Raw genomic sequence first — 14,157 nt, forward strand, 5'->3', positions numbered from 1 at the left:
AGGCACTGTATAGCCACTTTGTGTCGGTCTATCACATAAAATACATTTACATTTCTGGGTGTAACATGAGAAAATTTGGGAAATGTCAGGGGGTGTGAATACTTTTTCATGTTTTCAAGGCACTGTATATAACAGAGATGTATAGTAACGAAGTAGAACTACTTAAGTACTGTACTTAAGTACCGAAATGCGGTATCTGTACTTTCCTAGAGTAGAATTTTTTTCTCCTACTTCTACTTTTACTTCACTACATTTTTTCGATGATTTCGATACTTCTACTCAAGTATTTTTTTTTTGTGCTGCATAGTTACTCGTTACTTTTAGAAAAATCACCACTGCCAGAACAGTAGATGGCAGGTTGCATAAAGCTCAAAAAAATGTGTATAATGTCATTTGTAAATCAGCGCATAGGAAAATAAAGGCTGTGTATAATAAAAGCTGCTATACCAAATCTTTCCAATAAAAAGAAAATATGAAACAAACAAATAAATGGTGCTACAGCGCTTAAAGTGCATCAAGAAACTACTAACAAACACAACTTGGCTGTGCGAATAAAGTGCCTGTGCAATCGATATAATATCATTGTTGCCCCCAGTGCCCTGCCCACACTCCACACAGTATCAAAAATAAAGTGACATGAATGTGCTAAAGCCTAAATGCAGTGAAAATAATTATTCCCACAATGTAACAGTAAATTAAATTCATATAAAATATGACAATAAATCACAATAAAATAAGTTATGAAATAAGTTAGGTCAGGTGCGTGCAACAAGTTGAAGTGTGTAAACCTATCTATAACGAAAAGTCCATAAATGAATTCCAGTGTGCAAATCTAAAGTGTCACTTCACTTGTCAGATGCTTCCACCTCCTTCAGTGCTCGAGTGACCGACCAACACACTTAATGGTGGTGGCACTGGTGGATAGCGTCTGGGTGGCACTGACTGCACTGGTTCAAAAAGCCATATATATTTAATTATTTCAATTCTCAATCTCATAGGTCCTCTCCTCATAACATATTAATAACTTAAGATTAGTTGATGAACTTCTTGGCGGCCCTGGAGACGGGGACACTCACCACTTCTGGAGCCGAGCCGCTGTGATTCCCCAACATGTGACAAAGTGACAGTCAGGAGATCTAGTGGCTAGTAGTGCTCAACAATACCGCTTTTATATATAAAAATGAAATAAAATATACTGACTCACAATTTAGTAGTAGGTAGCGTGTAGCAGTAGGCAGCACAACTCAATTCAATCAATCCCACAGCCTCGCTCGCGCCGCGGCCCGCGGAATCACTGTCATGATCATCAAGTTAAGACCGCACAGGAGGAGCCATGCTGCCGTCTTCCCGCTCGAGGTCTCCGCCTCTAGACGTGTTGTGTGTCACTCAGACTCCACCCCTTAGAGCCCCTACTGAGAGGAGTTGTGACGGCCGGACGCGGGAGCAGGACTCGGAGCATTTTCTTCGTTATCTCATCTTCTTCTCTATGAGGTGAGTGAGGTGGACCGTGGAGAGGGCCTAATCCTTGCCATGGCAAATGTGCCATTTGAGAATCAAATAATCAATATAAAATATTAATATATTATATACACACGGGTCATGGGTGGCTTTTTTGAACCAAGAAGAGTGAGACTGACGGCTATGATGATTATCCGACCATCCATGGTCAGTGGACCATAAGTGTTGTGTTGTGGTGCCTGTGCTTCCTGCGGCCTGCCTCTGCCTGTGCTTCCTGCGGCCTGCCTCTGCCTGTGCTTCCTGCGGCCTGCCTCTGGCTGTGCTTCCTGCGGCCTGCCTCTGCCTGTGCTTCCTGCGGCCTGCCTCTGCCTGTGCTTCCTGCGGCCTGCCTCTGGCTGTGCTTCCTGCGGCCTGCCTCTGGCTGTGCTTCCTGCGGCCTGCCTCTGCCTGTGCTTCCTGCGGCCTGCCTCTGCCTGTGCGGCTGTGCCTGCACTGCAGTGGCCACTGGCAGTGGCACTTGACTTGAGCAAAGCAAATGAGCACTACTAGTGTGAAGGACAGGTGGTGGAAGCATGTTCTGACAAGTTCTTATAATGAAAATAATATAGACAGCTTTTTGAACCAGTGCAGTGCCAGTGCTACTAAGGTGAGAGGCAGAGAGAGAGGCTATCCAGTCCACCACTTTACTTGAGCAGGTCACAGAAGAAAGGTGGAAGCATCTGACAGCAAGTGACAACACTTCTTAGATTGCACACTGGAATTCAGTTATGGACTTTTCCTTATAAAGTTTAGTTTACACACTTAAACTTGCACCTAACTTATTCACAATCACAACTTATTTTATTGTGGTATTGTCATATATATTTTATATGAATTAAATTTACATTGTGGGAATAATTTGCACTGCATTTAGCACAGACATGTCACTTTATTTTTGATACTGTGGGCGATGATTTTGAATACAAGAAGATTATATATAATTGCAGGCGCTTTATTAGCATTTTTAGCACAGCCACTTTGTTAGTAGTTTTTGATGCATTTTTCACTTTAAGCGTTGTAGGTTTGATGAAGCTGGCCTGGCACATCATCATCAATTGAGAGCAAATCAAATCAAACCGCGATTAAGAAGACTGCGCATGCTCCTGTTCTGCCTTTTGATCAGCTGAAAAGATGGAGGAACCAAAAACACCACCTTCCACCCCTGGCCCTTCAACTTCAAGTGATCTGCCTGGCTGTGAGAGTGAGGAAGCTCAGGAAGGAGACCACCCCTGGCTTTAAAAGGGGAAGGGAGGGACTTTATCTGTTTTTTGTTTACAAAAAGTTACAGCCTAAGGAATTGTGATTGTCCTTTAGGTTAATCATTTGAATAAATCATTTGAAATAATAAAAAACAATATGATGTTCAAACTTTTGACTTCTTTCTTTAATAACTACATAATACAGTACTTCTACTTCTACTTTCAGTACTTGAGTAGAAATTTTTTTTTCAAAACTACTGGTACTTTTTACTTTTAGTACTTAAGTAGCAAATTTTTTGAAAAAACTACTTGCAATACTTAAGTAAAAAAAATGTTGAATACTTTAGTACTTCTACTTAAGTAACTTTTTCTGCGAGCACTTCCACTTCTACTCAAGTCACTTTTTGATCGAGCACTTGTACTTTTACTCAAGTAGAAATTTTGAGTACTTTATACAAGTCTGGTATATAATAATAGTGTGTGACTGTGGAGGGGACATTAGAGTGTAAGCTCTTCCGGTACAGAGACTCATGTGATCTGTGGCAGTGATAATATGTTCTCATTGGACCACACAGAACCCCTCCCCCCATACACTTACGCTCGGAGTCGCCATTCTTGAAGAATCCGATGACTCGGGTCTCCTCCTCCATGCGCTCCAGGGCCTTCAGCTCTGCCCGGCTGTTAATGTTCTCCACTGGGTCCTCAATCAGCTGGGGGTGTAGGGGGAGAAGAGAGATCTCACAGTGTGTCCTATATCCTGGAAGTATGGAGACCCCCAATCCCACTACACAGGTGAGGTCAGTGATTGGTCAGTGTGGGATCCTGTGGAGGGGGTCAGTGATTGGTCAGTGTAGGATCCTATGGAGGGGGTCAGTGATTGGTCAGTGTAGGATCCTATGGAGGGGGTCAGTGATTGGTCAGTGTAGGATCCTATGGAGAGGGTCAGTGATTGGTCAGTGTAGGATCCTATGGAGAAGGTCAGTGATTGGTCAGTGTAGGATCCTATGGAGAGGGTCAGTGATTGGACAGTGTAGGATCCTATGGAGAGGGTCGGTGATTGGACAGTGTAGGATCCTGTGGAGGGGGGCAGTGATTGGTCAGTGTGGGATTCTATGGAGGGGGTAGTGATTGGTCAGTGTGGGATCCTGTGTAGAGGGTCAGTGATCGGTCAGTGTAGGATCTTGTGGTGGGATTACTATGTTCAATCTAGGGGTGGAATGTATAGAGGTGTATCATGTGGAGTACACATACAGTATATATATATATATATATCGTACACTCACATCCAGCAGGAAATCCACCAGAACGTCAGCCGCCAGCTCACCATCAAACTCAATCACGTTGTCCTCTTTAAATGCGTAGAGGCTCCCCACCTCGGTGGTCCCTGTGGACAGACAGACAGAGGCCATCATACATGATAAGCGATATAGATTGACGTGGCCTGGATGAGTTGGCAGCCAGGCGCACCGCCATGGTGTTACCTACCCAGCTTCTTGGCAATCTTGCCATTGCTCTTCGGGTCGAGGATTCCAAAGCCGATATCCTTCTTCTCCAGAACCTGTGCGGCCAACTAGAGGACACAACACAGGGTGGTCAGGGAAACATAAGAGCTTCAAACTGAACAATCCCCACCCCCAACCTGTACAAGCCACACCCATACCTTCCCAACTGTCCCCCTGCTCATACAAGCCACACCCATACCTTCCCACCTGTCCTCCTCTGCTCATACAAGCCACACCCATACCTTCCCACCTGACCCTTCTAATACAAGCCACACCCATACCTTCCCATCTCCCCCATGCTCATACAAGCCACACCCATACCTTCCCATCTGTCCCCCTGCTCATACAAGCCACACCCATACCTTCCCACCTGTCCCCCTGCTCATACAAGCCACACCCATACCTTCCCATCTGTCCCCCTGCTCATACAAGCCACACCCATACCTTCCCACCTGTCCCCCTGCTCATACAAGCCACACCCATACCTTCCCATCTGTCCCCCTGCTCATACAAGCCACACCCATACCTTCCCACCTGTCCCCCTGCTAATACAAGCCACACCCATACCTTCCCACCTGTCCCCCTGCTCATACAAGCCACACCCATACCTTCCCACCTGCCCACTGCAGGTTACTGAGAGTCATAGTTACATAGTTTGTGAGGTTGAAAAAAGACATCAGTCCATCCAGTTCAACCCATGATGAGTATGTGAATAGTACATTGTATACTCCTGTATGTTGTACATTGTATACCCCCTGTATGTTGTACATTGTATACCCCCTGTATGTTGTACATTGTATACCCCTGTATATTGTACATTGTATACCCCCTGTATGTTGTACATTGTATACCCCCTGTATGTTGTACATTGTATACCCCTGTATGTTGTACATTGTATACCCCCTGTATGTTGTACATTGTATACCCCCTGTATGTTGTACATTGTATACCCCTGTATGTTGTACATTGTATACCCCTGTATATTGTACATTGTATACCCCCTGTATGTTGTACATTGTATACCCCCTGTATGTTGTACATTGTATACCCCTGTATATTGTACATTGTATACCCCCTGTATGTTGTACATTGTATACCCCCTGTATGTTGTACATTGTATACCCCTGTATGTTGTACATTGTATACCCCCTGTATGTTGTACATTGTATACCCCCTGTATGTTGTACATTGTATACCCCTGTATGTTGTACATTGTATACCCCTGTATGTTGTACAGTGTATACCCCTGTATGTTGTACATTGTATACCCCCTGTATGTTGTACATTGTATACCCCCTGTATGTTGTACATTGTATACCCCCTGTATGTTGTACATTGTATACCCCCTGTATGTTGTACATTGTATACCCCTGTATGTTGTACATTGTATACCCCCTGTATGTTGTACATTGTATACCCCCTGTATGTTGTACATTGTATACCCCTGTATGTTGTACATTGTATACCCCCTGTATGTTGTAAATTGTATACCCCTGTATGTTGTACATTGTATACCCCTGTATGTTGTACATTGTATACCCCTGTATGTTGTACATTGTATACCGCTGTATGTTGTACATTGTATACCCCCTGTATGTTGTACATTGTATACCCCCTGTATGTTGTACATTGTATACCCCTGTATGTTGTACATTGTATACCCCTGTATGTTGTACATTGTATACCCCCTGTATGTTGTACATTGTATACCCCTGTATGTTGTACATTGTATACCCCCTGTATGTTGTACATTGTATACCCCCTGTATGTTGTACATTGTATACCCCCTGTATGTTGTACATTGTATACCCCCCTGTATGTTGTACATTGTATACCCCTGTATGTTGTACATTGTATACCCCCTGTATGTTGTACATTGTATACTCCTGTATGTTGTACATTGATATCATATCCCCCCTCAATCGTCTCTTCTCCAGAGAGAATAAGTTCAGTGCTTGTAGTCTTTCCTCATAGCTGATGTCCTCCATTCCCCTAATTATTTTTGTTGCCCTTCTCTGGACTTTCTCCAGTTCCAGCACATCCTTCCTGAGGACCGGTGCCCAGAACTGGACAGCATACTCCAGATGTGGCCGGACCAGAGTCTTGTAGAGAGGGAGAATAATCTCTTTATTTCTGGAGTGAATCCCCTTTTTTATACATCCCAGTATTCTGTTGGCTTTGCTTGCAGCGGATTGGCATTGCATGCCACTGCCAAGCCTGTTGTCTACCAGTACCCCCAGGTCCCTTTCCATCCTAGACTCACCCAGAGGTTCCCCCCCTAGTGAGTAACTTGCTTTCTGGTTTCTGGCCCCCAAGTGCATTACTTTACATTTTTCCACATTAAACCTCATCTGCCATGTAGTTGCCCACCCCGTTATTTTGTTCAGGTCCGCTTGTAAGGTTTCCCCATCCTGCATAGAAGATATTGGCATGCTTAGTTTAGTATCATCCGCAAATACCGATAGGTATTTCCTATAGTCACAAACTAAAATCTGATTGGTTGCTAGGGACCCCGGCAATCACACACTGAGATCTGATTGATTGCTAGGAATGATTGCAGTGACACCATGATTTTTGATTGGTTTATGGGGGTCCTTGCAGTCAGGTGCTGAGCTGTGATTGGTTGTTGGTCTGGCTCCTCTCTCTGTGGGACATTCCTGCTCTCTGGCCTGTGTCGGCTCTCTTGGCAGGAATTCTGTCGGTTGGAGTTGGGTTACGGTCGGGAGAGATGTCAGCTGTCCCCTCTCGTCTCCTCTGTCAGAGGGACAATCTCTGTGTCTGAAATCTTCTCACTTATCCAGAGAGAGTAAAAGAGTGCAGTAACCCATAGCAACCACTCCTAGGTGACCGCACCGCCGCAAATGCTGATTGGTCGTTGCAGGTTGGTGCCCTCCACACATGGCTGGTTGGTTTTCCTGATGTGAGCAAATGTGTGAGGGGAGTCTTCACAGATCCCAGAACACATTCAGGCATCATTCCTATCGCCATATAAGTGGGCCCCTGCCTAGGGGCCACAGGTTACTTTTTTTTTTTTAGGTGAGTAGCTCTGTTGGGCCTCCTCTGGGCACATTTGGGGAATCCAGCAACAAAACTGACAGGGGAAGGGGTACAGAGCCACTGAGAGAAGTCCCAAGACTCTCTGCTGCTCAGTAACACACAGCCATCTCCTCATGTCCTGTGCCATGTACAGCAGGAACATTTCCTGACAGCATATCAGGGGAGATTTACTAAAACTGGAGGGTGCAAAATCTGGCACAGCTCTGCATGGCTGCCAATCAGCTTCTCACTTCAGCTTCTTCAATGAAGCTTTGACAATGAAAGCTGGAAACTGATTGGCTCCCATGCAGAGCTGCACCAGATTTGGCAATCTCCAGTTCTAGTAAATCTCCCCCATTGTGTCTAACTTCTCTGTATGGAGGATTCGGGGTGACAGGTGAGACCTCGCTGGTGTCACTGATGAGCTATGGGGGCCAAAAATAGCCATAGAGGCACCAGTGACACCCCCCCCCCCGGGAGAAAAACATGTGACTGAGGATGGGGGAGGGGGGGGAAATAGATGATTACACTGGTTCTCTGTATTCAGAGCCCTCAGTGACCTCCCCCCTCTCCCCCCCCAGTAGACACGAGCATGCCGGGAATTTTCGTTTTGTTTCAGATGCCTTGGTTATGTTGAACCGATTCAGTTTTGGCATTCGTTTCGTATCTTTGTTAGTGGATGGGAAAAAATTTGCAGTAATTCTAGAAGATTGCTATTGTAACGGAACCGCCGACCCACACTGTATTTGTGGGCTTCCATCAGTATACGGCTTCCTCCAGTCTGAACATATATAGAGATTCCAGCCGCCACCCCCATATAAAAACTAGCCTGAACTTAGCTTGTATGTGTCTGAAAACAACAACTCCTTTATTGAACAAGAAACAGACTTTTATACACTTGAGAAGTATGTCAGTCACTACATCAACAATGAGCTGAATATTTACCCAAAACATCACACAATGGTGAGATAATGAGGTACAGCTGACTCATGGCTAATCCCATCTAGACAAGGTTATCATTAACATGCTAATTAACCACATAAGCCCCGGTAGATTTTACCCCCTTCCTGACCAGGGTTTTTTTTTGCGATTTTTTACTGCGTGAATTTAACGGACAATTGCACGGTCATGTGATGCTGTACCTAAACAAATCTGACGTCCTTTTTTTTCTCACAAACAGAGCTTTCTTTTGGTGGTATTTGATCACCTGTGCGATTTTTTGATCATGCGCTATAAACAAAAAAAGTGCATAAATTTTGCAAAAATAACAATATTTTTCACTTTTTTTTATATGAAATTCCCCCCCCCAAAAAAATGTAAAAATCTAAATTTTTTAAAATTTTCGGCCAATTTGTTTTCTGCTACATATGTTTGGTAGAAAAAATCACAAAAAGCGTATTTTGATTGGTTTGCGCAAAAGTTATCGCGTTTACTAACAAAGGGAAAGATTTTTGTCATTTTTGGTGGGTTTTTTTTTAACGAGTAATGGCGGCGATCTGCGATTTTTTTTTGCGGGACTGCGACATTGCGGCGGACAGATCAGACCCTTGACTGACATTTTTGACACTTTTGGGGTTACCAGTGACATCACTACAGTAATCAGTGCTATACATATGCACTGTTACTGTAAAAATGACACTGGCAGTGAAGGGGTTAACTGTATTGGAGAGGGAGGGGTTAAGTGTGTCCTAGGGGCGTGTTTCTAACTGTGATGGGACATGTGTACTGTTGTAAAAACAGAGATCAACGCCTTTCTCCCTCTCTACCGACGATCGCAGTGTGACCAGCGGACATCGGGTCTGCCGGTCAGACGCGCGGACTCCTCTGTGAACGAGCCGGGGCGGGTGCTCGCCCGCTATTGGCTCCCAAGCTGGTCACAGGCGAGCGACGTAGACCTACGTCACTCTGCCTGGCTGGGGCTGACTGCCACAGTAAATATACTGTGCGCAGTCGGCAACCGGTTAACTCAGCGCACTTACACCAGCCTGGAAGACCAGACTGCCGGCAACAAGGCTAAAACACAATACAAAATTACACATAATTATAAGTGTAAACACAGAGTAAATCAGCATAATTACGAGGTGTGGAAGACCGGTGATTGGGCTGATGGTAACATCTGCTAGGAGTTTGACTGTGTGAAGCCTTATTGGCAATAGGCAGCTAGGCCCAGAGTCCCGAAGTCTTCATATATTCTCTGAGATATATTGATGATAATTATTACTCTCCCATTTGAGTAATCCAAACCGTATTCTGTGTCCATGAAGTTCATCCTTTCCCTGGTCACCCTGAGCCCCTAATAGACACAGGGAACTTACACATAAGAGGAGCCTAGGGGGCTGAGAGAGGGACTTCCCAACCACTCTAAGGTAAGCTGAGTTCCACAGACCCCCCAACCAAAGTGACTCCCATCACACCTATATATTCGAAATATAATCAATTCAGATGGATTCCAATCGGAAGGATTAGATATTGTCGGAGGAATATAAATGGCGTGAGCTGATTGGAGAATATCAGCTGGTGTCACATGTGTCAGAATGAAGGAATGGAAGGATGGAACAGGTAGATAATAGGGAAGTTCCCGTAGATTAGGAGTGGACACCCTTCATGGTGTTGGGTCCAGTAATCTCATGTACAATTTCCTCAATAAAGAAGTCATTCCTCCTCGAGTTCCTTCTTGATGAAGCCAAAGCTCTAATACCGAGACACGGGCACTCTGCCAAAACCCCAACGATTGGGGAACGGGCGATAGAGATGCGCCCTTTGATGTGGATGGAGGAAAAAGTTGCACAACAACATGAGAGATACAAAGTCTTTTGTTTAGGACGGACCCCCTTAATCATACACTACAAAAGTGGAGAATACAAAAATCTTCGGTACCCATATTTCCTCTTTCTTAAAACATAACACTGTATAAATTCTAGTCATATGTTCTATACATACCAATATACACTATATTACCAAAAGTATTGGGACGCCGGCCTTTACACACACATGAACTTTAATGGCATCCCAGTCTTACTCCGTAGGGTTCAATATTGAGTTGACTCCGCCCTTTGCAGCTATAACAGCTTCAACTCTTCTGGGAAGGCCGTCCACAAGGTTTATGAGTGTCTATGGGAATGTTTCACCATTTTTTTTACGTTCATGGCTCTGCCTTCCCTGACCGCACGTCCCTGCTATCGGGTTGAGGTCAGGACTCTGTGCAGGCAGTCATGTTCCTTCACCCCAAACTCGCTCATCCGTGTCTTTATGGACCTTGCTTTGTGCACTGGTGTGCAGTCATGTTGGAACAGGAAGGGGCCGTCCCCAAACTCCTCCCACAAAGTTGGGAGCATGAAATTGTCCAAAATGTCTTGGTTTGCTGACACCTTAAGAGTTCCCTTCACTGGAACTAAGGGGCCAAACCCCACCCCTGAAAAACAACCCCACACCATAATTACCCCTCCCCCACACCATAATCCCCCCCTCCACCAAACGATTGGACCAGTGCACAAAGCAAGGTCCATAAAGACACGGATGAGCGAGTTTGGGGTGGAGGAACTTGACTGGCCACAGGGATGATGCAAGCTGGACACTGAAATTCTACTACACATCTAAGGGGCCTCGGGTTCCTGCCTGTAATGGGTCATTGTCTTGAATCTGACTCAGTGACTGTGACTTGATCACAGTGATCCAGCTGGGTTCTGAAAGCAAGTGTGTGCTGGAGGAAGGAGTGGAGCTGCACATAGAGCTGTATGTAGGAAGAGTGGCCAGTCAAGTTCCTCCACCCCAAACTCGCTCATCCATGTCTTTATGGACCTTGCTTGGTGCACTGGTCCAATCATTTGGTGGAGGGGGGATTATGGTGTGGGGTTGTTTTTCAGGAGTTGGGCTTGGCCCCTTAGTTCCAGTGAAGGGAAATCTTAAGCCGTCAGAATACTCCATGCTCCCAACTTTGTGGGAGGAGTTTGGGGATGGCCCCTCCCTGTTCCAACATGACTGCGCACCAGTGCACAAAGCAAGGTCCATAAAGACATGGATTAGCGAGTTTGGAGTGGAGGAACCTGACTGCCTGCACAGAGTCCTGACCTCAACCCGATAGAACACCTTTGGGATGAATTAGAGCGGAGGCCTTCTCGTCCAACATCAGTGCCTGACCTCACAAATGTGCCTCTGGAAGAACGGTAAAACATTCCCATAGACACTCTTAAACCTTGTGGACGGCCTTCCCAGAAGAGTTGAAGGTGTTATAGCTGCAAAGGGCGGAGCCAACTCAATATTGAACCCTACGGACTAAGACTGGGATGCCATTAAAGTTCATGTGTGTGTAAAGGCGTCCCAGTACTTTTGGTAATATAGTGTATATTGGTATGTATAGAAGTATATATGAGTAGATTTTATACAGTGTTATGTTTTAAGGAAGAGGAAATATGGGTACCGAAGGATTTTTGTATTCTCCACTTTTATCTTATTTCTTTCTTTTTTTTCTGTTTTTGTGTCACGAGGTAACGTGGCAGAGCCTGACGTAAGAGGAGTGGCTTACCGGGTAACTGGTGTGGCACAGGTTCACCAGAGGCGCGGAGTCTAAGAGCCGGTTCACACTGCCGCGACCATAAGTCGCCCCATGTCGGAGCGACTTTTTACCGCGATTTTACCGCAATTTTACCGCGACTTTACGTTGACTTTACCGCGACTTGTGAATTATTTTGCGCGACTTATATGACAGACGACTTTGTATTTGGCCAATCAGAATATGATGTGTTGTGACCTAATTCCTCTTTTCTGTTTTGTTTTACTCATTTCCTCATTGCCCACCAGTGCCATGTATCAGTGTACACCAGTGCCACGTATCAGTGTCCACCAGTGCCACGTATCAGTGTCCACCAGTGCCACTGCCCACCAGTGCCACGTATGTGTCCACCAGTGCCACTGCCCACCAGTGCCACGTATGTGTCCACCAGTGCCACTGCCAACCATTGCCACGTATGTGTCCACCAGTGCCACTGCCAACCATTGCCACGTATCAGTGTCCACCAGTGCCACTGCCCACCAGTGCCACGTATGCGTCCACCAGTGCCACTGCCCACCACTGCCATGAATCAGTGTCCACCAGTGCCACATATCAGTGCCACAAATCAGTGTCCACCAGTGCCACGTATCAGTGTCCACCAGTGCCACGTATCAGTGCCATGTATCAGTGCCACAAATCAGTGTCCACCAGTGCCACATATCAGTGCCACGAATCAGTGTCCACCAGTGCCACGTATCAGTGCCACGTATCAGTGTCCACCAGTGCCACGTATCAGTGCCACATATCAGTGTCCACCAGTGCCACGTATCAGTGTCCACCAGTGCCACTTATCTGTGCCCACCAGTGCCACTCACACAGACCAAGCAGAGATAATGGAATATATATACCATTACATATATATATATATATACCATGTAGGCATGGCTAATCTCTTTCTTCTTCCTGGAAAGTCTGATAACAAGTCGCTTCAATTAAGATAAGGAGGCGACTCCCATTGAAGTCTATGGGAGAGGTCGGATCACAGGTCGCCTCAAAGTAGTACAGGACCCTTTTCTGAAGTCGGAGCGACTTCAGTAGTGCCAATTAAGACGGCTCTCATTCATTTACATTGCATTTGTTATGACAAGCGACTTGGGGCGACTTGAGGGCACACAAGTCGCCTGACAAGTCGTGCTAGTGTGAATGGAGTCTAAGTGTTAGCCGGTTTTCACCAGGGCCCCAGATGGTGGGGATGGACTTGGCTGCTTGCTAACACCAGGTTGCGGCCCCCCGGATTCCCTGGGAGAGCCAGGAACAGATCCAGGACCAATAGCCGGTAGCAGGTAAACAGATCAGGACGAGACAGGAGGATAGTCAGGATAAGCCAAGGTCAGGGCGGGCAGCAGGTAATCAAAATCCAAAGACAAGCCGGGTCAGGTAAACAGGAACAGCGGATATAACAGGCACAGGATACAGGAGAGCTGAAGATAACACAGCAATCACCTAGAGTGACAGCTGTGTTTAAATTGGCCATTTTGGCGCCAATTTGGTAGCCTCGAACTACACTGAAGTAGCCTCGAACTCTGTCGAGGTAGCCTCGAACTCTGTCGAGGTAGCCTCGAACTTTACCAAGGTTGCCTCAGCGTATGCGCATAGGCGTTCGCCGGTTAGCGACGCCAGTGCTCCTGCGCAGGGTCTTGAGTCCCTGACATTTTGTACTTTTTTCTCTGTCAATAAAAATTTTATAAAAATAAATGGAGTAAAAAATAAAACAGAAAATAAATGGAACAAAATTCAAATCAGTTCATTATCCTGATCTCAGGGACTAAGAAACACAACACAAAAAAAAATGCTTCATTGGGCTTTTAACCGCTAGAGAAGGTGGAACTTGTGGGCCATGGGGTGGTCATGACATGGGAATGGGACATGGAGAACATGGGATTGTGGGGTATGGTGGAGACACACAGAGAGGGTAGAATAGAGACATCAGGAGTGGGACATGGGGAGCATAGCATGGGTATGAAGGATAGGATTGTTGTCAGGACATGAGGGATGGGACATGGGGAGGTAAGGCATCAGGAGTAGGACATGAAGAGTGTGGGCATAGTAGTTAGGATATGGGGGGGGGGGGGGACATGGGGAGTATGGACAAAGAGGTTAAGATATGGGGGGGGGTGAGGGGTGGGACATGGGGTAGGTGAGACATGGGGGTGGGACATGGTGGAGGTGAGACACCAGGGGTAAGAGATGGGGAGTGTGGACATGAGGGTGTATGAAGGTCATTGGGGAGGTGAGACATGGAGTGTGTGGACATAATAAGTGGCAAGACATGAGAAGTAGGATTTGCGGAGTGGGAAGATAATGGGTGAGATGACATGGGTAGTAGGACATGGGGAGTGTGGACATGGGGTAGGTGAGACATGAGGGGTGAGGC

General features: G+C 45.9%; 1 protein-coding gene across 1 annotated transcript in view; it reads right to left on the bottom strand.

Annotated features, from left to right (window-relative positions):
• CASQ2 (calsequestrin 2) overlaps positions 1–14,157 on the bottom strand; it is a 97,954-nt gene that overhangs the window by 37,114 nt on the left and 46,683 nt on the right. The window contains exons 2-4 of the mRNA XM_082245164.1: positions 4,182–4,266; positions 3,980–4,080; positions 3,295–3,406 (exon numbers count right to left, since the gene is read on the bottom strand). Of these exons, the coding sequence (XP_082101290.1) occupies positions 3,295–3,406; positions 3,980–4,080; positions 4,182–4,266 (298 nt within the window). The remainder of the gene's footprint in view (positions 1–3,294; positions 3,407–3,979; positions 4,081–4,181; positions 4,267–14,157) is intronic.

Source organism: Pelophylax lessonae (genome assembly GCF_965119305.1).
Source record: "Pelophylax lessonae genome assembly, chromosome: 2".
NCBI classification, from domain to species: domain Eukaryota; kingdom Metazoa; phylum Chordata; class Amphibia; order Anura; family Ranidae; genus Pelophylax; species Pelophylax lessonae.